We start from the raw sequence: 27,209 nt of genomic DNA, 5'->3' as shown, positions 1-27,209 counted from the left end.
ACCATCATTATTGATGCACAGGTTGTTGCTGGGATTCTCCTCCACTCCTTCATAACGACATCACGGAGCTGTGGTGCTTCTCAATCTTCTGCTTGAGGATGCCTCACAGGTACTTAATAGGGTTCAGGTCTTGAGACATACTTGGCCACCATCATCTTTAGCTTCCTCAGCAAGAAAGTTGTCATCCTGGTGGTGTTTTTGGGGTCATTGTTATGTTGGAAAACTGCTATTCGGCCCAGTTTCAAAAGGAAGGGAGTCATGTTCTGCTTCAGAATGTCACAGTACATTTTGGAATCCATGTTTCTCTCAATGAACCGCAGCTCTCAAGTACCAGCAGCACTCATGCAACCCTAGACCATTATGGTACCACCACCATGCTTGACTGTAGGCAAGACACAATTTTCTTGGTACTCCACACCAGGCGTTGCCACACATGCTGGAGACTATCCGAAGTTTATCTTAGTCTCATCAGACCACAGGATGTGGTTCCTGTAATTCATACTCATAGACAGGTTGTCTTCAGCAAACTGTTTGCAGGCTTTCTTGTGAGCCAGTTTCAGAAGAGGCTTTCTTCTGGGACAACGGCCAGCAAATAGACTTGTTGCAGTGTGTGGTGTACGGTCTGAGCACTGACAAGCGGACCTTCCGCTTCTGCAACCTCTAAAGCAATGCAGCAGCACTCATGCGTCTGTTTTTGAAGCAGCTTCTGCACCTGACGCACAGCACGAGGCCTCGACTTCTTTGATGGACCCTTGCGAGATCTGCTCCGAAAGGAACCCGTCTTGGAAAAACCTCTGTATGATTGAAATGTGAGGGGTGTACTCACTTTTGTGAGTTACTGTAAATTTAGAATGGTATGTTTAAAAATCACATACTAATCTTATGGTCAGGTTAATAGGTTTGTGGTCTTATAGCTCCAGGTTTAACCCCTGTCTGTCTGGAGTTCTTATTAGGTATGCCGGTGACGGACTATGAAATTAAAATATGTCATAAATAAGTGAACGAGGGGCAAGAAACATTTTTGCTTTCAGAGGCACATTCAAAATATTTACAGACAAACCAAACCCCCTTTCTAAGCTTAAGAATCCTTCTGGTCCTAGCAAGTCATAAATGTTTAATGTGAATTGGATTTTCTGGACTGGTATGTGTTTAAGTTTAGATGGTGTTTGAGCCCTAGAAGCTCACATGGTCTTTCCTGTTTAATAAAGGGGTAAGGGGCAGGTGGCTGCCGGTCCATCCATCCCTCCCACCAGACTGGTTGTTCTTCTGCCTCTAAAGCAGCTCTTTTGTTCCTTTTTCCGTTCCTTAGAGTCGGATTACTGTGCACACCTAGTTCCCCAGAACCCTTTCCACACACACACACACTCACTATTGTGCTGTAGTAAAGGGGCTATGGTGTTTCGAGTATCCAATCATAGCGCATTGAGTCGAGTTCTATAAAACCCCTGCCGTGACCTTCGAAATTGCTGTGCTCCCGCGCAGTTCAAATTCTCGTCAGCAGCCGAGGGGTGTGTATGCCAAGAGGGTGTGTGTACAAGAGTATGTGTCTGTGCAGAGCAATGGGAAGGACTGTCGTTTTTTGGCCATGCAGGCAGGGGGAAGGGGCCCGAGATATGCAGCTGCATCAGTATGTGCGTTCCTCTGGATTTGATCTGATTTGAGATTTGAAGTGGACTTATGCAGCGAACAGGGAAGGAAATGGCCTTTAAAACGGTGGAGTGACGCTAAAGGAGGGTCATGACCACTCAGCTGTGGAAGAGTTAGTCTGAGTGCTGCTGCAGCTGCTTGCCTGGGTTTGTTTACTGCGTCCTGGGCTGGTCGTGTACGATAGAATTAGCACTGCAGCACACGCATGGCAGCTCAGGCGAGAGAAAGCTGATCTGTGTATGTGTGTGTGAGCGTGTGAGTGTGGTGTGTGTGCTCCGAGAGAACTGCTCAGAAAGGTTTTGCTGACTGTTAAGCTTGTGGTTGAAAGCCAGGCAGTGTGGAGGGCTAGTCAATGGTACGTGGTTTTGTTTTTCTTTTTGTTTTGTTTTTTTGTTTTTCCATGACAGGGTGTGGGTGTATGAAGGGAAATTCTTTTATGATAAGTAAACATTGTATGGGGGGGATATGCATGTGTGTGTGAGAGTGTGTGCGTCTGTAATAGTACAGAAGAAGAGGTTTCATGGGGAGGGGTTGCTGTGGCGATGAGCAGCGGGGGAGCAGGATCCGCTTTGTCACTGCTGGAATGCTGTCTTCCCCTCCTACACACACCCCAGTTTCTTTCTCTTTAGTGTGCACTTGCTGGAAATCTTTTCTTTTTTACGCTCCTAGATTCTATACTGTTCTAGTGCGTGTACTGTATCTGCCAGAGTTTTCTCTTTTCTCAATCAAACTCACAAATTGCTGCCTGGATCATTACTGTCTTTGAATGCTTGAAGAAAACATTTTCTGTCCCCTTTTTTTTTTCATGCGTTGCTAGTGACTGACAAATAAATCAACTTTTCTATGCATCGTGGAATGAGCACGACTGTCGATTTTACAGAGCTGAGATGTATGTACCAAGAGTATACAAGAGAGTTTTATGCCTAGTCTTTCTGGGTTTTAGGTGAGGACGTGATGATGGGGGACACGGATAAGTACCTGGGCCCCCAGGACCTGCGAGAGCTGGGGGACGACTCTTTGCCTCAGGAAGGATATGTGGGTTTTAGCATCGGTGCCCGATCTGGAAGGTAACCCTGATTTTTTACATACATACATACATATATATATATATATATATATATATATATATATATATATATATATATATATATATATATATAAATAGGCATTCTACCTAAATAAGGTTTAAATATGATGCACTGTAAATAATGTTTGAAGAAGTGTTACATAACAAGATCTTGAAAGTCTGATATAAACTTCAGCATTGATACAGCAATAAATACAATGAACAAAGTAACAGGAAGTTAACATTGACTGATATCTCTAAATACACTTTATTCATGCACAAATTTTAATAGTTCTGGTGCTCTCCAGGTGTAACTTCACATTTTTAACCAAACATTTACATCAATATTAGTTTTTTTATTAATGTTACCTGAATGCATTAATGCTGTAGTTTACGGTTCGTTCACATATTCAATAATGTCAGTCAAAGGGTTGTAAAATATTATCTGGGATCATTTCGAAGTCGCCGGCTTCTTTCAGGATGGATACGATCATGTTTTTGGCATGGAAGGAAACAGCAAGGAATTGTTTTGTATGGCTCACACAGACCTTGAGCTGAATGACTATCTGTTCTGTTATCTCTATTTTTTTATTTTGTTTCCTTCGGATTGCTAACTTTATTAGAAGCCTGGTCAATGTTTACAGTACTAAATGCCCCCCCTGTTGCCCCACATACTACAAACTAACCCACTAGACCCACAAGGCTAATGTTTAACCCACATGGAGCTCGGATGTTAAAAAGTTTCACACTGGCCAGTAAATCAAACTGTATGTGTGATACACAAACATTACACAGGATGAAAGGGAGTTAGGACCGTGCTCCGTATCGGCCCAAGCATTTCCTGTGATGCTTTGATGATATCATACTGCTAATCTGGTGAAGAGTCAGCTCTAAATGTTTAAGTCTAATTGTGGGTTCGGTTTTAATTCAGTCCTTCCTGTTTGACACTGAGGAGCTCTGTTAAATTTCAATCCTCCTTTTTTTTAAGCAACATCTGCCAACTATCTCCTTGCTTTGCATGTTCTTAGACAGCACTGCAGATCTCCTCTCTGTTTGAACAGAACACCCCCCCCCCACACCCTGCTGCCCCTAGGAGAGCCAGATTTGTTTACAGAAACACACTCGTTCTGAAAACACTGTAACATATAACATTGTAACATGTACGTCATGTTTTTATGTTTCGAGGGATATTACACACTGAACGAAAGCACATGTAGCCGAGGAGCTCGGCAGGGTTGAAGAGCGTGTTGCAAATGCAACTGCAGAACATTACAAGCTGCTGTCATTCAACCACTGCATTTTGCTCGCTCTCTGATTCATTGCTTTCGATCTATCTCCTCTGTCCCTCCTCTCTCCTTCCTCCACCATACTGATTTCTTCACATAGTCCTAGAGTCAGGTAAGAGGGCATGGCTGTGGATTTTGATGTACCCCTCCTCAAACGCCAACCCCCCAGAACCCCCCCCCCCCCATCTACCCTTCACCACTCTCCCCTGCTTCCATGAGTCATTACATCATGGAAACACCCATCTTGTAATGTCCTTCATCTGTTTTGCTGTTGAAGATTAGAAAAACATGCGCAAAAAAAACTGCTGACAAATCCAGCAGTTTTTTTCCTTTTTTTTTTTTTTTTTTTTTGACCCTTGGGAACTTTTTGAACTTTGTGTCTGTCGACCAAAGTTCAGATTTCAGAGTTCAGCTTACATTTGGCCTGATGTAATTCGAAAGAACTCTGTCTGTTCCGAGTTCTTTAGCTGTTTTGAGGCTTTTTTTTTTTTTTTTCGGGTTTTTGATGTGGTTCTATTTTTTCCACTCATGTGGCTTCCAGGGTTCCATGGAGTTCACCGATACTAACTTCCTCTTCTAATCAGTTTTTCATGCCTGATATTTTATTGGCAGTAAATTCACCTGCCCATGAACAATTTATGGGCAGGTATTGCATTAGCAGCCAGCACAGCTTAGAACTGACCATGGGAAAGAGCACTAGTACTTACCACACATGTGCTGGAAGTATAGAGTTCAGTCTTGCAGGAACATAGTAGCTCAGCTTAGATTATTTTTAAGAGAGGCGTCGCCTTCTTTGCAGCTTGAGATGGCGATCTATTTCAAAGTCGGGATACCGTAAGAGTATCCGCAGATCGTTATCACTGTTTTTATCACCACATGTCTGGGAGAAAAAGCTCATACAAATAGCTTATATCATACATATTGTATAGTTATCGCATTACATAGCGCTGTCAGCCATTTCCAGGTTTATACAATTTTTATTCGAATATCCCACGCTACTCATGGTTCATTCATACATCTTTATTTTCACAACACGAGCTCTTCATCGTTTGACACTTGTGCTGTCGTTTTTCTTTTGAACTTGTGCGCCAGTTTCCCTGGAAGCTGCATGTAGTAACAGGTGTGTGTTTTATTTTTATTTTTCTGTTTGTGTGTGTGTGTGTGTGTGTGTGTGTGTGTGTGTGTGTGTGTGTGTGTGTTTGTGTGTGCCTGTGTGTTTTGTGCTCATCTCATTGTCATGCCCTGCTCCCTCCCCCACGTGCACTGTGTGTGATTATACTGCGAATGCCAACAGCCTGCGCTCCTTCAGTTCGGATAGGTCCAACACACTGAACCGGAGCTCTTTCACCAGGGACAGCATGATGATCGAGGAGATCCTGGCACCTAGCAAAGACACGGTACGCCTCCTATCCTCTCCATCCTGTTCTTATTCTCTCGTTTGTATTTATTTTTTCCTGCCGGGAGCTGACTTAACACTTTTGAGTAGCAGGATTTGTTTCACAGTGTAACCTCAAACAGGCCTATTTTTTTTCATAATGTTCAACCAAAAGTGTTAAATGATTATGTAGTAATAGTTTTATATATTTGAAAGTTTTCAAATATAACATTTATATTCGATAACGTCAGATGTTGAATTGACAAATTAAATCAAATTAAAGGTTTCGATTAATTATCAGTTGAAGCAACACAGACAACAGCCCCAGCTGCATCGTTTCAATATGAAAAATTATTTTCAATGCGATACACGTTACATCCACTTAAATAGAAAAATCAGTCATTGATATGGTGATAATTCAGTAAGGAGACTTTGTAATAATCGGAGGTAATGCTATAGTCTACACTATGGGAACTATTTCAGAATGGGAACTCTTTCAGGATTTTCAGTCACACCTTACATGCTGCAAGTTTTTGTCTTCAAATTACTAAAAACTAAAAACAGCTAAAAAAAAAAACATGCCACATGCTGAGTTGTTAGCTGATGTATATCTGTGGTATAAGAAAATACCAAAATTTATGTAACAAGGCTTCAAACCTCACAAACATTTTTACCCTCCTGATATTTTACCTAATTTTAGTCTTGGCCAATTCCAGGCCACAGGTTAAGTTTCCTTTATCATAACTACTAAACCAGGAGGGTGAAGGCTATCACATACTTCCTCTGAGACACAAGAGGCCTACAAAGCAATAGCTTTTTGATCTGCCAGTTATTATTAAAGTATTGAGCTGGAGTAACGCATTCATACAAAAGCGCTATCCACCCACTACTGCATACACAAGCTAACAGACCCCCATGACTGTTTAGTGATCAACAGCAAAACTCTTCCACTCAGAGAGCTTTGCAAATGATTTACTCTTTTGTATCAGGATATAAGCTTGCAATCTCTGGACTAAACACTCTTTTATTGGACCACTCTTTAGACCCACTGTTGATTTACTTTACATAATAGTCACCTATAGTCTTTGCACTGCCTATTATGTACTAAAAGCAGTAGCACACCTCAACGTATTCTTATTTGGAACAATAGCATGTGTTTAGATGGACCCTTTAAACCTCTCCAGGCAGCAAATTTCTTTAGGTCTATGTTTGCTTGTCCACAAGCTCCACTAAAGGTTGAAAATGTCTTTGTGCAGAAAAAACATAATTATAAAATAGTTCAGAAAGCTATATTTATTACAAAGCAATATCTTTTATTTAGAAATATCTAAAATATGCTGTCTGGTGTGGTTTATGTACTTGAAAATGAAAATGTCTAAAAGCCTCCATCAGGGTACACCCTGATTAAATAAAAGAACAACGAGAAGCATAGGATACAATGTGATAGAGCCTAATTCAATACAGTAGTTTAAATTGTGTGTATGTGTGTATATATAATTATTAAGTAATCCATATTACTGTGGGGTATTTACTGATATTCTTAGATTCTGCTTATATACATGTGATTTTGTTGCTTCTTAGGCTTAGAAAGAAGTACCTGAAAAATGTCAGACAAATAATATTGAATTCATATATAATTGGGGAATACAATAGGGGCTTTATTTAAATTATTCAGAACATTCCCTTATTATTTGCACAAGCTCTTCAACAAAGAATGCCTCTAAACCACTGAAAACTAGTTTCTCTCGCTCTTCTTTCTTAGGGCTGTATTCAAATGTTTTCTGACAAACACATTTAAATATTAATATGGCCTGCATTGTATTTCAGGACCTCAGGTTACTAGGTTTGTCTTTAAAAGAAGCATTTAAAAAATTAACAGTTTTATTTAAAGGAGGCATTCATTGTCACATATACACTTCAGCATAGTGAAATTCTTACTTTGCATATCACAGTTTGTTAGGAAACTGGGGTCGGAGTTCAGGGTCAGTGATGATGCAGCACAACTGGAGAAAAGAGGATTAAGAGCCTTGCTCAGGGGCTCATAAGTGGTGATTTGGCAGTGCTAGGGCTTTAACCCATAACCTTCTCTTGAGTAACTATTGTGCCACAGTTCACCACTTGTATCTACAGCCTTGTCTTTACTACACCCTCTCTGCTTTAAGCCCTCAGAAAAAAAGAGATTGAATATGTGGAGTGAAGAATGTGTTAATGGTGGTTTTTGTCAAATGGAATATCATATCTAAAAAATAAAACTAAATGAGAAGATGGCAATCTTTGAAATAAACATCTATTTGCAGTAATTAATGCAAATTGTTTTCATTCAAATATACTATATAGGCAAAAGTTTGTGGACATGTAATAGAATATACAGATGTGCTTTTCAAACATCTCAGTCTCCATTTCCTGTTAGAATAACCTCCAAACTACTGGAGAGATCTACTAGATTTTGGAGAGTGATTGTGGAGATTTGGCTTATTCAGCCACAAGGACTTTAGTAAAGTGAGGTTTTATTGTACTAATGTAGGGTGTCGCCACACATGCTGGTCACCATCTGAGCCAAACAGTTTTATCTTAGTCTCATCAGACCACAGGACATGGTTCCAGTGATTCATGCTCTTGGACAGGTTGTCTTTAGCAAACTGTTTGCAGGCTTTCTTGTGAACCAGTTTCAGAAGAGGGTTCCTTCTGGGACAGTGTGGCGTACGGTCTGAGCACTGATCACCGGACCTTCCACTTCTGCAACCTCTAAAGCAATGCTGCAGCAATCATGCTTCTGCTTTTTTAAACCACCTGACACACAGCACGAGGCCTCGACTTCTTTGATGGACCCTTGCAAGGTCTCTTCCAAGTCAAACCCGTCTTGGAAAACCTTTGTATAACCACGGCCACTGTACTGTAACTCAATTTTAGGATGTTACTGATCTTATTAGAGCCGGGGCATCTTTGTGGAGATCCTCAGAGAGTCTTTTGCCATGAGGTACCATGTTATACATCCAGTGGTCAGTATGAGAGATTTGTTCACAAAGCCCCAAGTTTTAACTGCTCTAATACAAGATACTCAAATATGTATGGTCCTGTCAATCAGACAAAAACATAAACATGAAGAATAAGACATGTAGCTTTATATGGTTACATGACATACAGCTGTCAGGGTGTACTCACTTTTGTTGGCAGCTATTTTCAGTGGACAGTAAATCTATACTGTATGAATCTATACAAGTTGCACATTGACTGCTCTAAAATATATCCAAGTTTCATTTCTATCGTATTGTCCCTCGAGAAGATATACTCAAATGATTGTTGAAATGTGAGTGGTGTCCCCACTTTTGTGAGAGTCTCTTTCTTGAATATATCGATTGATAGTGGCGTATCGGTATGTTGAATTTTGGCATTCTGGGTTTTTTCGAGTTGCCAGACAATAAAAAAGATCAGATTTTCTTGTAACTGTGTTGTTAGTACTTACGTCTATGGTTGTTTGAGATCTGAGTACCATTATGCCTTTGGGTGTAATTCTGATATAAACTCCTCCCTACAAAACTTTATTCAAAACTGCACACATCCCACAGGCTTAACTTTTTTTTTAAGAGGAACTATGTGTTTAGCTCATTATCAGCGGTGATTACAGTGTGTTTAAAAAATTCTCTTCTTCTTTAAATGCTTCAGGCTGTCTGTAAAGCGATGCACTGCGTTGTTGAGCCACATAATAAGGTATTCAATTCAATGAAAGATGTAATGTGATTTTGCTGAACTTCAGCTCAAATGCAGGCAATATATTGATACAAAAAATACTGCATTTGCATAGCGGCTGTTAATCTACACGGTGCTTGAATTCCCTATGCTATCCGAGAAGCACTTCTTTATTTGTTGCTCTATAATTTGTAGCCCAGTTTTGACTGCTTTAGAGTATTATTTGCATTTAAAGTTTCACAGTTCCTACTCTCCACTGCCCCTACGACCTATTTTGAACATGCATGTATATTTTCTTTGGATGCTTTCTGCCATCGGTCACTCAGTGTGATGATACGTGTGTGGCTGAGATGCTAATTGCGACAAAGGCTACACTTCTCAGCTACACAACACTTCACACTTAGTGCTGTTTTATTGGCATGCATTGAGATTGAGGTTGTTGTGGTTTACCACCAAAACACAGTACTGACAGTGTGTGTGTGTGTGTGTGTGTGTGTGTGTGTGTGTGTGTGTGTGTGTGTGTGTGTGTGTGTGTGTGTGTGTGTGTGTGTGTGTGTGTGTTTTCTCACATTTAGCATCTGGCTGTAGCTAAAGAGTACGACACTGACTCTCTTAGGCGATACAGTTGGACAGGAGATGCCCTGGACAATGTCAACTTGGTCTCCAGCCCAGTCCACTCAGGGTAAGGTGTATACGTGTGCCTAAAAAGACATATACCCCAAATTCTTTTGGGACCCAACATCTCTCAGTTCTTCTTTTTTTGTTTTTGTTTTAATAATGGATCCTCAGCCAACCAACATTGGATAGGATGCATATAATATGCATTCTTTCTCCTCCCTTGTCTTTCTGCTGTTTTTTATGCAGCTATCACCTCTCTTTATGTCTCTGCTGTATTCCTGCAATGCTCTGGTGTTGTTAATCCAACTTGCTGACTTTTATCTTTCCTTCGCTGTTCCATTTTATTTTTCATTGCAGTGTTTCTACTCCACTTCCTCGATCTGACTCCAGGTGATGATGGTTGTGTTCTATGATTACACCTTCTTTCTTCTCCTCTGCCTGCTCGTTTTTAATTGGGCTCTTCTTTAAATAAAATTTTTAAATAAAAAGTTTATTTATAAAATGTTGAGCTTTTATACAACAGGTTTATACAGCAGTGTTCTGCTTATATTAACTGTAAACCAAAGGTTCACCCCAAAAATGAGGTCAGGGCTCTCTGCAGGCTGCTCAAGTTTTACAGCATCTTTGGCAAACCATCTTTTAATGGACTGTGCATAGGGCATTATCATCCTCAGTTCCAATGATGAGAGATTTTAATGCTACAACATATAAAGACATTCTGGACAACTCAATGCTTTTGACTTTGTTTGAGGGGGGCCCCTGTATCAGTAGTAGACCAGGACCATATTTATCAGAAGACCTTTGATATATGTACAGCATATAATATATAAGTGAATAAATTGTGCAGCAAATAAATATAAAGGCTCTGATTCACAAACTGCACTAATGCGTAATATGTTTGATATGTATATTTGATACGTATGTTTAATACATGGGTGATAGTTGGTAAGAATGTTTTATTGTTGGATATCTCTATTAGTATGTGTACCATAGGCTTAAACTTACAGTCTTAACAAACTTAGAGCACTGGTTAAGTAATTTAGATATCATCTTGAATGAATTTGTGAAGATTTCACAATTATTCAACAATTGCCAAGCTTAAAGAACCCATTATGGACAGAGATGTTACAAACCTGACATGTGGTAAAAATAATGTTGGTGTCTTAGTCATTATTGGTAAAATAAAGCCATACAGCTAGTACTGTTGGTCAACTTTTATCTTCTGTCTTACCTGGTTTGGATAAAGCACGAAAAATTAGTTTGAAACAATCTCTTCTTTCTAGTAACACAACATTTTTCCAGTGACACCATTGATCGCGTTTGCTTGTTGAGTGACCTTCCTTGGCAGTTTGCACAAAACTTTCAAACCATGCTTGTTGATTGTTATCAACAATAAAATCATATCTGGAGATCAGTAACTCTCAGACATAATAACTAATGCTGTCACATGACAAAGCATTCGAAATGCCTTCATGAGTAAACTGCCAAGGCTGAGATCTCATCGTCCCACTTTCCAGCCTCTTTTCTTGTTTGCCTCTTCTGGTGTTTGTGTGTGTGAGTTCTTTATCACAGCATGGAAACAGTCCTCACTGGTGATCACTGAAGGGCAAAGCGTCTTTGTCTGTTCCTTTTTTCATCACTGTTCCATGTTGCTCTCTACAGGTTCCTGGTGAGCTTCATGGTGGATGCTCGTGGCGGCTCCATGCGAGGAAGCCGCCACAATGGTATGCGAATCATCATCCCTCCACGCAAGTGCACAGCCCCAACTCGCATCACCTGTCGCCTGGTCAAGCGGCACAAGCTTGCCTCACCACCGCCCATGGTGGAGGGAGAGGGACTGGCAAGCCGTTTGGTGGAGGTGGGCCCTGCCGGAGCTCAGTTCCTCGGGTAGGTCGTGCTCCAAAGCAAATTCTGTTTTCCTGTTTCCTCTTTACTCCCCATTGCCATGAAACCCATCTGTGTTTGAAGTGTGTGGTGGCTAGGCAATTTGGGAGTGAGACTAGTGTCAAGCCAGCCTCTGATACTTCACAATAATGCTGCAATTTAATGCAAAGCTCAATGTAGCCATGTCCCAGTGCTGTCATTTTCCAAGCAGATGAGTGTACTTTCCTTGATTATGTGAGCAAAAGTAAAGACTTCTGAAGGAGCTCCACCATAACAAATGCACGATATTGACTGTAATATGTGGGGAGGTTTAGAAGGTTGAAGTGACTAAATGAAACACAAGCAATTCCTGCAGCGATGACAGATGTTTTGTGTTCCCTCCTTTCTGTTCTTCTAATTGCTGCATGGATGTTATTCAGTAAACTCCATCTTCCCCGAAAACTCCCCCCTCTTAATGAGGGCGAGAGCTCCGTTAGCCGAATTCTGCAGCTTGGGCCTCAAGGAACAAAATTTGCTGGGTAGGAGACCCTGAGAAAAGACGACACTGCTCTTGGTTGAAGCCATTGTTGATTTTATTTCTTTATTTTTGTTTTTTTTTTACGTTCCAGTCACCCGTTTCTTTAAGGCTTTCAGATGACTAGTGAGGTCGCTGAAAGTGGATCATGCTCGCTGTAATGTGCTTGTTGGGCATGTTCTCTGCTGTTGTTATGGCTGCCAACTTTTGCCATGTTTGACCAATCTCAGACTCCCACTGTGCCATCCCATGTGGGAGATGGATTCATTTGCTCTTTTCTTTCTGGAGAAGGTATCATTCTTTTTGCGGTTTTAGAGAGTCAACCCTGGACCGATTTATATTATAGGAATCAAATACATGACTTGTATCATATAGTGTGGAGTTGATAGTTATTATCCTGTAAGATCATGGAATGCAAAAGAACAAGAGCAACATAGCTGGAAATATACTGAAAGTCAAAAGGTTTTGAACAAAATATTTGATTAGTGAACAAGCAACTGGCTTCTTTTGGATTTTTTTTTCTTTATTTAAACTATTTAAAAAGTCCTAAACATTTAAAGCACACAGCATGTATTTGTCATTTGATATAAGCTCAGCTCGTTTAGCTGCCAAATGCCTTTGAAATTAGAGTAAGCAGTCATTCAGAGTCTAATCAAGATAACTAATATTTTTCTATATTTATTTTACATTCTGCACCTGAACCTGTGTTGAAAAACTTTTGACTGGCAGTTTATGTGTAATATTTTCATGGTACCTTCTCTGGGATTCTACATTGAATGTAATTTTCAGTTTTCTCATGACTCAATGTGGACAGTGTCTTGCTTGTCTGTATCTAAATGTCAGTTTTATATTGATTTATATACAAATGCATACATTTAAAAGTGTTAGCTTTACCACAGCAATATAACTAATGTATTCTGGATTGCTTAAAAAACCTATATGCCACTAATTAAGCAAATGTTACACAAGTTTCTTAATCCTCATATTAGAGTACCCCTGTCCTGCATGTCTTGGTGTTTTCCCTCCTCATAGCTAAACCCAGTTCAATGAGTTTGATTAATGATTTGAGAGCAGAGGCAACACCAAAATGTGCAGAGCAGAGGTACTCTTTTACCAGAACTGAGAAACCCTACATTAGATAACATTATACATACAAAACCTGTTTTCTCAAGTCCTTTAGCACCCAATCCAAATATGGTTGGTTCAAATTGACTTTTAATTCATTCATCTTGTTGGATCTCTTCACATCTAGTGGATAAAACAAAGAGAAAGTATTGACTTTGATAGAGTATATATTAGTTTACATGCCTATGTGTATAGAAAATAAAAACTTGTATATAAATGCTCTTTATCATCAGGTGAACCAAGTGGCCCTCTTTTGCACTGCTGAAGTATGCCCCATGCATACTATAATCAATCATTTACCATTAGAAAGAGCAACTTTGAAAGCTTAGTGGTGTGTGATCTGTCCTTACAGCCCTGTGATAGTGGAGATCCCTCACTTTGGCTCCATGAGAGGAAAGGAGCGTGAGCTGATCATTCTTAGGAGTGATAATGGAGAATCTTGGAAGGAGCACCAATACGACTACAAGACCGAAGCCCTTAATGATCTGCTTAATGGCATGGATGAAGGTAGGACATCATCAAAACACTAGGAAGCTATAATTAGAATAGTTTTATTGTACCAATAAAAAAACCTCTATAACATTATATGGCAGAAAGTCCACTGTAACTCTGACACAAAGTTTTCTGTAACAGATCATAAAATAGTTTTATGATTTTCAGCTGTCCAGTGTCCAGAAAGCCTGTGCCCACTGTAGTATCAGACTCCAGCTTACAGAAGTTGACTCTGATGTTGTTTTCTGTTGCAGTAGTCTGTCCACCAGAAGTTGGGAGTTTTCTGCTTACAGCAAAAGTATAAAATAGTTATTTGATTTACCATAACCTTCCTGTCAGCTTAACCTAGTGTCCATTCACCTCTGAACTCCCTCATCAAGAAGAACCTTTTGTATAAAGTCTACAGATTTTAGTGCATGGTTGCATAAATGAGCAGCTGTGCAGGTGTTTGGTGGCTGGTGAATGTATATTGCCTCCCTTTATATGTATCAAGCTCAAAATGATCACTGTACATGGTTCTTCCCTAAAGAACTGGACAGCGTGGAAGACCTGGAGAAGAAGCGCATCTGTAGAATCATCACTAAAGACTTCCCACAGTATTTTGCGGTGGTGTCACGGATCAAGCAGGAGACTAACCATATGGGTCCCGAGGGAGGGGTGCTATCCAGCATGACTGTTCCTCAGGTCCAGGCCTCTTTCCCTGAAGGAGCTCTCACAAAGAAGATCAGGGTTGGACTTCAGGTATACAGACACTTGAAAGTCAATTCAGAGTTCATAACAGTCCAGTTAACAGATTAAATGAGATATTTTGGTTTCCTTACAGCTGCAAAAAATACTTCTAAGTCTCATTGTTGGTTGAAGAGTCCTTATATTAGAGCCGTAAACTATCTAAAGATGAATGACACTTTATATAAGAATTGAAGAGAGCATATTCGAAGATGATTAAAAAATATGAAATAGCTGGCCTCATGTGTTTAGTAGGCTAGCCCTTGCCATGTGATGGGCTAGAGCTAGCAGGAGAGTTAGAAAGTGTGTGATGGCATTTTTATTCAAATGGGGTAAAAAGTAATAGTATGATATAAAAAGTATATCAGGCCCATGCCAGTGATCGACTGCTTGCTTGCTTTCCAGACCCAGCCAGTCCCAGAAGAGACGGTGAAGAAGATCATAGGCAACAGAGCCACGTTCAGCCCCATAGTGACGGTAGAGCCACGTAGAAGAAAGTTCCACAAGCCCATCACCATGACCATCCCTGTGCCTCCCCGATCAGGGGAAGGCATGAATGGCTACAAAGGAGATACCACACCATGCTTGCGCCTTCTGTGCAGCATCACAGGTAAGACCGGTCTATAATCATTGCTTCTTTAACACTGGTGGCTCATAGAAAAGCTTTCCCAAAGGCACCAGCTTTTGGTTGATGGGCTTGTTTATCGTCCATTGCCTTTTACAAACATGCTGATGAGGGCTCTTCCACAGGTGGCACCTCGCCCGCACAGTGGGAAGACATTACTGGCACTACTCCTCTCACCTTCTCGAATGACTGCGTCTCGTTCACTACCAACGTATCTGCCAGGTATTTGACTGAGATTTCATTTAAAAGCTTCACATTTCTTTTTAAGTTGCAAATGATGATCTAAAATATATATTAGGGCTGTCAAAATTAACGAAAATCTTTTTTACGGCACTAATTTTATGGTGAGATTATTGCAGCTTGCATTTCTAGTTGACCTTTTTATTAAAAATAGAAATAAATAAATACAAAAGAGGCGAAATTAAAACCTTCAACGCAACACACATTTATTCACAACGTCCTTTCCTTACTCAGGTCTTAAAAAAGATATAATAATTCCACCAAAAAAATTGTAATCAATAAACATTTGTTTTACTGATGTACTAAGTCTCAAATCAAGCACCAAAATCATTATTTGTAGGAATTATATATGATAGGAATCAAAAACATGACTTGTAGCATATAGTGTGGAGTTGGTAGTTATTATCCTGTAAGATCATGAAATGCAAAAGAACAAGAGCAACATAGCTGGAAATATACTGAAAGTCAAAAGGTTTTGAACAAAATATTTGATCAGTGAACAAGCGACTGGCTTCTTCTGGATTTTTTGGGGGTTTTTTTTAGTTAAACTATTTAAAAAGTCCTAAGCATTTAAAGCACACAGCATGTATTTGTCATTTGATATAAGCTCAGCTCGTTTAGCTGCCAAATGCCTTTGACATTAGAGCAAGCATTCATTCAGAGTCCATTTAAGATAACACATATTTATCTATATTTATTTCACATTCTGCACCTGAACCTGTGTTGAAAAACTTTTGACTGGCAGTTTATGTGTAATATTTTCATGGTACCTTCTCTGGGATTCTACATTAAATGTAATTTTCAGTTTTCTCATGACTCAATGTGGACAGTGTCTTGCTTGTCTGTATCTAAATGTCAGTTTTATATTGATTTATATACAAATGCATACATTTAAAAGTGTGATGTAAAGTGTAAACCGTGATGCAGATATCCGGCAATTAAAACCGTCTGTGTGGAAACATAGCAAAAGTTCCATTGTGTGTCCTGATGATTTACTTAATTTAAAAACACCATAATTACATTTACAGGACTATTTAGACTTCATGCTTTGTGTTGAGACTGGTTACACTAATAATAATCATACATTTGCATAAAACATCCATATACTGTATGTCTATGCCCATGTTGATTAGAGTATCAAAAACCTGAAAAGTATTTATTTAAGGTACATTTTAAACAGATACAAATGTGCGATTATGTTGCGAATAATCATGGTTAAATATTTCAATCGATTGACAGCCCAAGTAGTTAAACATAGTGTATGTATATATATATATATTTTTTTTTTTTTTTTTTTTCAATCTTTTTTTCTTTTTTCTTTTAAGGTTCTGGCTTGCTGACTGCCATCAGATTCCAGAGACGGTAGCTTTGGCCACTCAGCTCTACAGGGAACTCATCTGTGTGCCCTACATGGCCAAGTTCGTAGTGTTCGCCAAGATGAACGACCATGTGGAATCTAATCTGCGATGCTTCTGCATGACAGATGACAAAGTGGACAAGACCCTGGAGCAGCAAGAGAACTTTGAGGAGGTGGCCAGAAGCAAAGACATTGAGGTTGGTCATCAAACAAAAACAACAAAATAGAGATCAGCGTTTCTCCTATTCTTATTGTATTAGAAGTGAGATCAATCACTTCAGGCTGCATATAAACCATATAAATTAAAAACCTTCATTGCTACTGTTGGTTTTTTACAGGTTTTGGAAGGGAAGCCCATTTATGTGGACTGCTATGGCAATTTAACCCCTCTGATCAAAGCTGGACAGCAGCTGGTTCTTAACTTCTATGCATTTAAAGAGAACAGACTGCCATTCTGTGTAAAGGTAATATATTGCTTTTTTTTGTAAACTTAGTTTATATACAATCCATACAAAATATAATTCCATAGAGCTTAGCATTTGCACTAGAGCGAGAAGAATTAGTTAGGCGCTATGGTCAAGGTTCTATGCAAAGCTCACATCTTTAATGTCTTATGCTTATCTACTCATTCTACACGTAACCACCAAAGGTGAGGGACAACAGTCAAGAACCTTGTGGACGACTGTCCTTCCTCAGAGAGATTAAAAACGTAAAGGGGCTTCCTCAGACCGCTGTCTGTAATTTAAACATCACACTGCCTGCGCTCAAAAAGGTAAGGTTGAAATGATCCAGTCATCTGTGTCATATCATGTCATCTTCATACTCAGGAAAAGGTAGATCAGTGTTTGCAGCGATAAGGGATAAACTTGGTCAAAACTGCCTGAGTGTGTCTTTTATCTGTTTTGAGCTTCTCTCTGGTCTTTGCTGTGGCTATGGCTAACCAAATCAGATTTTTGATTTGGAACCATGCTTTGGCTGATGGTGCACAGGCTTATGCTTTTTTTTTTTTTCCAACGGTATATAATTTGTGGTTGCTTCCTGTATCTTTTCAGTTCATCTTTAATTTTCTGTTGCTGTTTCTTTGCTATGGCTTTGCGGTGGCTCTTTTTCTGTGTGCTCACAATCGGCCTTTTCACATCCTGATGTTTCTTACCCCTTGCTCTCCATTGCGTTATTCCCCGTTTCTGCAATGCATCTTGGGAACCAAAAGGATATGGACTCAGATCCTGATGAAGAGGTAATAGTCCTGTCCCCTCAGTTCCATGTGGTGTGCTGGTGATTCATTTGCTTTAGTTTCTAGGTTATTTGCTCTGTGAAACCACACATTGTGCAGCCTGTCATGGGGCTTTATTGTATGATTTTTAAATTTTGCATTGGCTTAACTCACTGTAAGACCATATATATATTTCATATCATTGGCGAATTGCCATCATTTTTATTTACGCATTCATGTACTCTGTCACATTGCATTAAAGATTGCCTATGGCTTAGATTAATGTTTTTTTATTTATTATTATAATTTTTTTTTAGTTTTTTTTTATGATTGTCACCTCAATTTTTAGATGCAAACTACATAATATGTGGAGTAAAAATAAAAGACAGAAAAACATGTTAGTCCATGTTTTATATTTTGATTAAATTATTATAATAACATTATCACAGTACAAACAATGAAAAAAAGTGTATCTTTCACATCATTATCAGTATCAATCAACTTTTACTGCATAGTACCGATTGCCCCATATAGGAAGAAAAGCTTTTTTTTTTTTTTTTTAGGTGAATATACAACAGTTTAGCTTAAGTTTATATATATATATATATATATATATATATATATATATATATATATATATATATATATATATATATATATATATATATATATACACAATTTTAATTTTATAAAGGCACAGTCAGACAATGTAATATAGTGAAGCCAGGTTACAAAATTCCAATTCTTAGCATAGCTTTACATCTAGGGCTAATAAGGGGGGGAATTTATAGGACCTTTTTTTTATTGTTGTTGCAGACTGAAAAGCCAGAACGACGTCATACCTTTGCATCTCTAGCCTTACGTAAGCGGTACAGCTATCTGACTGAGCCTGGATTGAGTGAGTGTGATATTTCATTAACATTCTTGGGAGAGTGAACATTTAGTAGTGTGTAACGTTAACATAAAAAAGCTAACATGTGACTAATATAGACTATTTACCAATTGAAAATGCAAATGTTATATCTGCACATTCTTGCCATGCATAACAAAGTCCTCATGCTTGTTCTATACAGTTTCCTTTTATTTTGCATGGGTTTTTTCGATGATATTTAAGTTGCTGTGCTGTGCCTGCTCATTTTGTTAGAAATTATTCACTGTCTCTGTTCTCTTCTCTTATTGACAAGAAAACAATGAAATGACCCATTTAATTTTTTTTGCCTTGACAAATTAAGTCATGAGTCTCCTCCTTTTTCATCCCCTCCTACAACTAGTATTGCTCCTTTTGGCTTTGTGACTGTGCGGAATCTTTCTTTATTTTTTTGACAGAAATGCATGGAGAGTCACAAACAGACTTTCTCTGAAATGCTCTCACAGTTTGCACTGAAATGCCTGTCACCAAGACTACTCAGTCCTGCATGACGAGTCATTATGGACCTAAGACCTACTCACTTAGCCTGCTTTTTGCAATAGTACAATTTGCTTAAGCACAGAAAGTAGGGTAGAATCTTTTTGTTTTGTTTAGTAATATTAATTTCTGGTTTGTCAGAATACCCGAATTTGGAATGAAACTGGTTTTTCCAAACAGATAAAAGGCACTTTTAGTAAAAATCAAGGTAGCCAGTAACAGGGGAATGTAGCACATCTAAAGTCAAAAGAGAAATTGTTTTCCTCTGGGTTCTCTGCATTTGTCTTGCCATTTTGAGGTTTGTTTTATTGTCTTGTTCATTATGTCGCAGTGTAATTTTATTTTGTTGTTGTTGCTTTGGGAGGGAGGGTCTTGTCAAAGTCATCTCCTTTGTTGGACTTATTTAAGTTATATTTTGTGTGCTGTTTGTGGACCATGGATCACAGTGAATCTTTTGGTTTTTTTTGGCTTTTCATCATTCAGATCATTTATACCACCATGAAAACATTGTTCTTCTTTCTGCTATGACAGCACCACTGACCAATTTTTTCCCTCTGGTCTTTCTGTTTCTCAACCATTTTTGTTGATTTTGTGTTGGATTTTAATTTGCCTGTTTAAAGAAACAGTTGAGCGAAGTACAACAAGAACACTGCCTGCTGGTTACCCTCACAAACCTGTCTTTTCAACAAGATCTTACCAGGCATGGTCGGCTGCTCCTGTTACCATCCCTGGGCAAACAAAATGTGGACTGGGTTCCCTCTCCAGCTCACCTTCCAACACACCATCTGCTTCGCCATTAAAGTCAGTCTGGTCAATAACCTCAGCTTCCCCACTCAAGTCAACCCTGGGAACCACAAATGCATCTCCTGTAAAGTCTGTTAGTGACATCGCATCACCCGTTAGAACATACAGATCTATCTCTTCACCCATAAAAACTGTTGTACAGCAAGGCCAATACCCTTCTCCAGTTTCTAGTAGTCTCATGTCTTCATCTTTTAAAACCGGCACAGATCCTGTGTCAATCAAGGGACTTGCTGCTTCATTGTCTTCAAGGCCTATATCTGTAACAACAAATGGTTCTATACTCGATAGAGCATATGCCACAATGACCCCCCCTGATTCTCCAAAGTCAGTTGCAAATTTCTATAGTTCAAATTTGTCACTCCGATCAACCCTTACCTCCGCACCTACTGCAGCAACACCCACATTTAAAACCTTAACAAGTCTGTCATCTATGAAAACTTCTCCAGATCGAGGTACAATCTCCAACGGGACAATTTTCTCATCTCTCTCTTCATCAGTTGGACCTACTGTTGCCTCTGCTGAAACAGTTCTTCTTAATGGATCTGTGTCACCAGTCAAATTCTCCTCGTATACTCCTTTATCACCCCGACTGCTCTCAGAAGGAACTAGCAGTTTGCAGGAGAGGATACAAGCTACAACACAAGCAGCTGCATCCAGTGTTAGTGCAGCTTTTTGTGAGGCTGAAAAAACTCTAATTGGCTATTCTACATCGGGCTATGACACAATAAAATCCATGTCATCTCCTCTGAGATCTAATGTGTCAAATTCAGTGTATGGTTCATATAGAGCCCCGGGTGCTTCTGGTACCCCACATTCAACTAATACTATGACTGTGCCAGTTTTCTCACTAATGAACGTTCTCCCCGAGCCCCAAGAAAAGAAGATATCAGACACAATGTCAGCTGTACCTCAGACAACCAGTCAACCAACATCATTTACTTCCAGATCTAAACCCCCAAAACCTCAACTCTATATTCCTTCAGCAGCATTTAAGTCAGCCACTGCCTCGCAAATGTCATCAAGTCAAGATATTATGCGAGACGTGGCCGACATGAAAGAGGGTCTAATAAAAATGACTGCCATATTGCAAAATGATGCCAATCATGTATCGAAGACATATCAGTCCCAGGGTACCAGGGAATCCAAAATGGAAGATGAGGAACCTTTCAGTTTAGTTGAGAAAGTTAAAGAAGATCTTGTGAAAGTTAGTCAAATCCTTTCTAAGGATGTGCTAGGTGAGACAAAGGTCTATACTAAGGACAAAGCCTCTGAGGATGAGTGGGAAGAGTTCTCTAAAGATGAAATAGAGGAAGCTCAACAGAGTGTTTTAAAATCCCATCCCACTTTTGAATCCACCCTACCAGTTAGGCCACAGTCGGTGCAAGACAAAGACCTGAATTTAGCCAAGGTGGTTGACTACTTAATGAATGACATTGGTGCTAGTTCACTTTCAAAAATTGCTGGTGAGAGAAGCAAATACAATGAAATGAAGGAGGGGGAGGAGAAGCAGAAACGTACATTCAAATCCGAGCATAAACTCAAAATGCCACCCCCAGGCATGCGCACCTCTCCTTCAGAGAAAGATTTATGCAAATTAACAGATTCATACAGTGGTACAGATGCAATTTTGGAATCCCCTGATGACTTTTCCCATGATCAAGATAAAAGCCCACTTTCAGACAGTGGTTTTGAAACCCGAAGTGAAAAGACTCCTTCGGCTCCTCAAAGTGCGGAAAGCACAGGACCCAAACCTCTCTTTTCAGATGTCCCTATACCCCCAGTCATAACAGAAACTAGAACAGAGGTTGTTCATGTCATCAGAAGCTATGAACATCCTGAGGAGGCCTGTGAGCCCCTAATGGAAGAGGCTGCAGCATTACAATCACCTGCTTGTATCGAACCCGAGTCTGCTGCTGGCTCGCTCAAAGACAAAGTCAAAGCCTTCCAGATGAAAGTCAGTTCTGAAGACGATTCTGTAATGAGCAAAAGTATGTGCCTGAAAGAGGAAACTCATATAACCACAACAACTAGAATGGTCTACCACAAACCCCAGTTAAAAGATGCAGGCTCTGACAGAATTGAAGAAACCATGTCAGTTCGAGACATAATGAAAGCTTTTCAGTCAGGAAGAGACCCTTCCAAAGAACTGGCTGGTCTGTTTGAACACAAGGCTAATAAGGATTCTATCAAAGGAGATGAATTAACACCACGGTTCCTTGACAAGGACACAAAGCCCAAAGTTGAAAGAATAATTGAGGTTCACATAGAAAAGGGCAACACAACAGACCCGACAGAAGTAATAATCAGAGAGACAAAGAAACACCCTGAGTATGTATGCAAAAGCAGCCGTGGTCTAAGGGAATTCTCTAACAGAATAGAGGGTGATTTCGGGGCGCTGCAAGAAGACGAATTATTTACTGCTGAGGAAACTGTGCCATCTTTTTTAGAGAGCTCTAGAGTCAATACACCTGTTTCTCAAGAGGAGGAGAGTCGACCCAGTTCTGCTCAGTTAATTGCTGATGACTCATATAAAGCTTTTAAGCTCCTAAGCCAGCAGTCAATTGAATATCATGACGATGAACTGTCCGAGCTGAGGGGAGAGTCATATAGGTTTGCTGAGAAAATGCTTCTTTCAGAGAAATTAGATGCTTCACAGTCTGACGTTGAAGATTCAGTCATTAACCAGGGAAATGGCAACGCTACTGATTTGGGAGCAGAAGGATTTTATGACCCCAAAAAAGAATCCATTTTTAGGTCAGCAAGGGACACATCTGACAAGTTTTTCCATAAAGATCAATATGATAAACTGACGGTGTTGCACTATACAACAGAACCTGGCAGCCCCAAGCATACAGTCAGGATGCGTTTCACCCAAGACAGGCAAGACAGAAACAGAGAGAAACTTATATATGAAGATCGTGTGGACCAAACTGTTAAAGAGGCAGAAGAAAAGTTAAGTGAAGTTTCACAGTTTTTTAGAGACAAAACAGAAAAGCTGAATGATGAGCTTCAATCCCCTGAGAAAAAGCTTCCAGTTAGAGATTTTAGAGAGACACGGTCAGGCCCAAGCTCAGTGTGCAGTAGTCCTCAGAAAACAAAGCAGAAAACTGAGGTCAGCTCAGAGGAATGGGATAAGGGAAAACAGAAACTGTTTGGGAGCATGCATGAAAGAAAAAGCACTAGTTTGCCAAGCAGCCCAGAGAGGCGTGTGCAGTCATGCTTAAACGAGGACAAATCAAAACAGGAAAACAGCGCTTGGCAGTCGCAGCCTGGTGATATTTCTTCCCCAGTTCAAGTAAAGACTTCCAGAGTGAGCTCTGTTAGGCTTAAATTTGAAACAGAGGTCCAAAATCAAGATAAAAGTATGCCAAGTGCACAATCAAAACCACCTGTAAAGAAGCTTCAAGAAAGCAAGTTACCAGTGTATCAATTTTTTGCAGGCTCAAAAGCTTCCAAGGTAGATTCCACAGAGGAAGGAAAGTCTCTGAACAAATATACAGAGAGTGATAAAAGTAAACTGACCTCCGGGCAATTTGGCATTGCATCATTTTCCTCAGAAACACCAGACAACATTTTCAGCAAGCCACAGTTTGATAAGGTCAGCAAGCCAAAAGACAAAGATGAACCTAGTGACAGCAATAAAATTCGAACTAGTGAAAGTGTTAAGGAACAAATACATAGTATTGATAAGCAGAGCACAATTGGTATAGATCTTAAGGGGCAACAATTTAAAAATGATTTACTTGTAATGGAGATAAAATCAGATGTGACTTCAAAAAAGAACCATCTAGACAGTGAGGATGCACAAATGAAGACTCTTAAAAAAAAGATCCTGGAATCACAAATTCCTGTGCGAATGCCCTCTGGTTTCCCTGATGCTGACCAAGCAAAGAAAACAAAACAAGATACAGTTGTTAAACAATCAGAAAAGAGCCCATCACAAATACCTACCTTAGCTAAAACAAGAGTTCAAGGTCGCTCAGAAATGTCTAGGGATGAGGCTGTAACAAAGATATGTCAAGGTTCTGTAGAGGGAGGTGGTTCAGGGAACTACAATGACACTAGTGGAGTGGAAAAGGTTACTACGGTCACCACCAGAGAAAGTTTCAAAGGACTGAAAACGTTACCTGTTTATGTAAGTGTACAAGTGGGAAAGCAGGGTGAGAAAGATTTAGCAGGAGGGCCAAATGGATCCGTTAGAAAAATAGTCGGTTCAGAGAGTCGAACAGTTTACACAGTCAAACAGAGACAGCCAACTTCCCCTCAGGGAAGCCCAGATGACGACACATTAGAACAAATATCTTTTCTTGATAGCTCTGGAAAAAGTCCCATGACCCCAGAAACACCTAGCTCTGAGGAAGTCAGTTACGATCTTACATCAAGAACCCCTGAATGTTTCATGGCATTTATACCAGGCAGTGCTAGTCCAATAGCTGAAGTCTCAGAAGAATCCGAGGATTCAGAGCAGGGCAAAGCGTTTACATGTAAGGAACCTGCCCCAGAAAAACTCATAGACACCACTCCAGACAGCAGAAGTCAGGATACCAGGCAGACAAGTAAAGACAAACGAGTTGCCTACATAGAGTTTCCTCCTCCCCCTCCCTTGGACTCTGATTCATCACAAACAGAGAAAAAAGGGTCTACGCCATCTGTAGAGATTGACACTGATATGATGGAGGTGAACCTCCAGGAGGAGCATGATAAGCATCTACTTGCTGAGCCGATAATTAGAGTTCAGCCTCCATCACCTGTGCCTCCAGGAGCTAATGACAGTGACTCAAGTGATGATGAATCAGTATTTCAGCCCATTCCTGTAAAGAAATATACCTTTAAAATCGAAGAGCAGGACCACGAAAAGGAATCCAAACCCAAAAAGCATGAGAGAAATGACAATCATAAAGAACCAGGTGTAAATGGTAATGGCAAAGCAGAGGATAATGATTATGAACAAAATGGCAATGATCAGTCTATTACAGACTGCTCAATAGCAACAACTGCTGAGTTCTCCCATGACACCGATGCCACAGAGATCGATTCTCTGGATGGATATGACTTTCAGGATGAGGATGATGGCCTTAATGAACAAGATGTAAAACCATTTGGATTTTCCAATGACAACAGGAAAGACATTTGGGCATCAGAAAGCATGCTTAGGCCAAGTGACCGTTCTTTCAGCCAAAGCAAACTAGAAGTAATCGAAGAGGAATCACCAACAGAGGAGTACAAAAAGGCAAAAACAAAGACTGATCCTGTTGATAAAAAAGGCATAAATGGAAAAGAATATGAAATGGACAACAGACAATCCAAAGAAGAAGGACTGTCTGACACTTACTTTAGCTACAAGCTTGAGGAAGAGTTTAATACTCCATTTAAAACAATTGCCACAAAAGGCTTGGACTTTGATCCTTGGTCAAGTAAAGGAGGAGATGATGAAGTTGTCGATGCTAGAATTAAAGATGACGAGCCCAAGCCTTTTGGGCTAGCTATAGACGAGAAGTCCCAAGCGACTACCCCTGACACGACTCCTGCGAGAACTCCAACCGATGAAAGCACACCGACTAGTGAACCTAACCCGTTTCCCTTCCATGAAGGGAAGATGTTTGAGATGACCCGCAGTGGTGCAATTGACATGAGCAAACGGGATTTTGTTGAAGAGAGACTGCAGTTTTTCCAGATTGGTGAGCATTTATATGGACGGAGACCTGGGAATAAAAGGGAAGGGGTCACAAATCCAAATGTAGTCACATCACAACCACCACAGCAAGTAGAGCATGCACAGGTTAAGATGGATAACAGCTCAGTAATATCATACAATATCATTCAGATTTGTGCTGATCGCTCGGACACTCCATCTCATGACAACATTATGGAGCCACCCTCATATTCAGAAGTCAGTTCTAATTTGTGTTCCTCTTTTAAGATAGGAGTCAAAGACACTTCTGGTGAGAATAAGGATTTGGTGTGTATGGACTGGGACAGTTTTACACTTAAAAGCTCACTAGCTTCAGATGGCCTCAAACCAGTAACAAGTACAGAAAGCCAATTCGAGCAAGGGACAGATTTATCCAAGACAGAAAAGACATGTATCCAGACACAAAACTGCAATAATAATAACAGTCTTCAGGCCTCCAGTGTTGTAAATAAGTACATGCAGTACAGAACTATAGAACAGGACCAGCAGTCACAGCCCGAGTCCAGCTTCTCTAAGCATATTTCAGAAGATTTTCTCAAAACAGACTCCGACTTAGTGAGAGAAAAGAGCTCCAATTTGAACAAGGCAAATGTAATTCCACAATGCCATGAACAAAGTGCCGCGAACAAAGAAAACTTAATTCCACAGTTCAAAAATGATAAAAGAAAGCCGTTGAAGTCTAGGTTGCCGATACTGGAACGCCGTTCAACAAAACCGTGTAGCAGTGCAGGTTTAAGTTTACAGCTGTTGAACAAAGCAATCAAAGCATTGCCCAGCAAAAGACTAGATCCATTCACGGTTGTGAAGCCGATATCTCGCATCCCAGTGTTGAAGGTTAAAAAAGATCCTTTTAGTCCTTCTTCAGTAGCAAAATGTAGGGCAAACACATTAGTGAAAGAGAAAAAAAGAGCTCAGGGCTTAGTATGTAAACGTACACCCAAGAAAGACTCTCCAAGCACATCAAAAAGTATAAAAAGCCAGAAGCAGGTGCAGGCCGTGGGCAAAAGTGCTAACGCGAAGGCTAGTGAAACAGTAAAACTTGTGGACCGCCATGCCAATGAAGACAAAAAGATGCAGGGAGATGATAAGGATGAAGAAAGGAGCACATCCAGGAGCACATCTTTGTCAGAAGCATCCCAGCCCTCCACTACATCCAGGTCTGCTAGAGACGTGAGAGCAGAGGTTGAGCAGGCCGGCAGAGACAGGAGGAGGAGGAGGAGTAAGAGGACGGGTGGAAGTGAAGGCAGTCAGGGTGCTGGGTCTCAAGTGGCCCCCGGCGTGGAAATCGAGCCTAGTTTGTAAAATTTTCCACTTGTATGATCTTAGTTGCATGAACCATTGTGACTGCTTGTGGCGTGATTTAACTGTAGATGTATTTTCTATCATTCTTTCATCCTTCTCTCTTTGTGTACGTGTGTCTCTTGTTATGATTTCACTCTATATGATGTAGCCA

General features: G+C 40.0%; 1 protein-coding gene across 50 annotated transcripts in view; it reads left to right on the top strand.

Moving 5' to 3' along the window:
* The window catches only part of ank3b (ankyrin 3b), a 167,492-nt gene that overhangs the window by 131,242 nt on the left and 9,041 nt on the right, over positions 1-27,209 (top strand). For 13 of the 50 annotated variants that reach the window (XM_083556844.1, XM_083556845.1, XM_083556826.1 and 10 more), the window contains 12 exons: positions 2,591-2,714; positions 5,294-5,396; positions 9,637-9,743; positions 11,342-11,566; positions 13,555-13,709; positions 14,224-14,435; positions 14,826-15,030; positions 15,171-15,267; positions 16,611-16,839; positions 16,981-17,106; positions 17,292-17,414; positions 18,672-18,753. In XM_083556844.1, the coding sequence (XP_083412970.1) occupies positions 2,591-2,714; positions 5,294-5,396; positions 9,637-9,743; positions 11,342-11,566; positions 13,555-13,709; positions 14,224-14,435; positions 14,826-15,030; positions 15,171-15,267; positions 16,611-16,839; positions 16,981-17,106; positions 17,292-17,414; positions 18,672-18,753 (1,788 nt within the window). Of the gene's footprint in view, positions 1-2,590; positions 2,715-4,099; positions 4,112-5,293; positions 5,397-9,037; positions 9,083-9,636; positions 9,744-10,036; positions 10,070-11,341; positions 11,567-13,554; positions 13,710-14,223; positions 14,436-14,825; positions 15,031-15,170; positions 15,268-16,610; positions 16,840-16,980; positions 17,107-17,291; positions 17,415-17,852; positions 17,880-18,671; positions 18,754-19,880; positions 27,051-27,209 lie in introns of all 50 variants that reach the window. The other 37 variants (XM_083556855.1, XM_083556853.1, XM_083556812.1 and 34 more) reach the window with 11 other exon arrangements.

Source organism: Silurus aristotelis, assembly GCF_946808225.1.
Source record: "Silurus aristotelis genome assembly, chromosome: 12".
In the NCBI taxonomy this organism is placed as follows: Eukaryota; Metazoa; Chordata; class Actinopteri; order Siluriformes; family Siluridae; genus Silurus; species Silurus aristotelis.
Note: the sequence above shows the minus strand (reverse complement) of the source record. Positions and strands in the feature narration are given on the sequence as shown.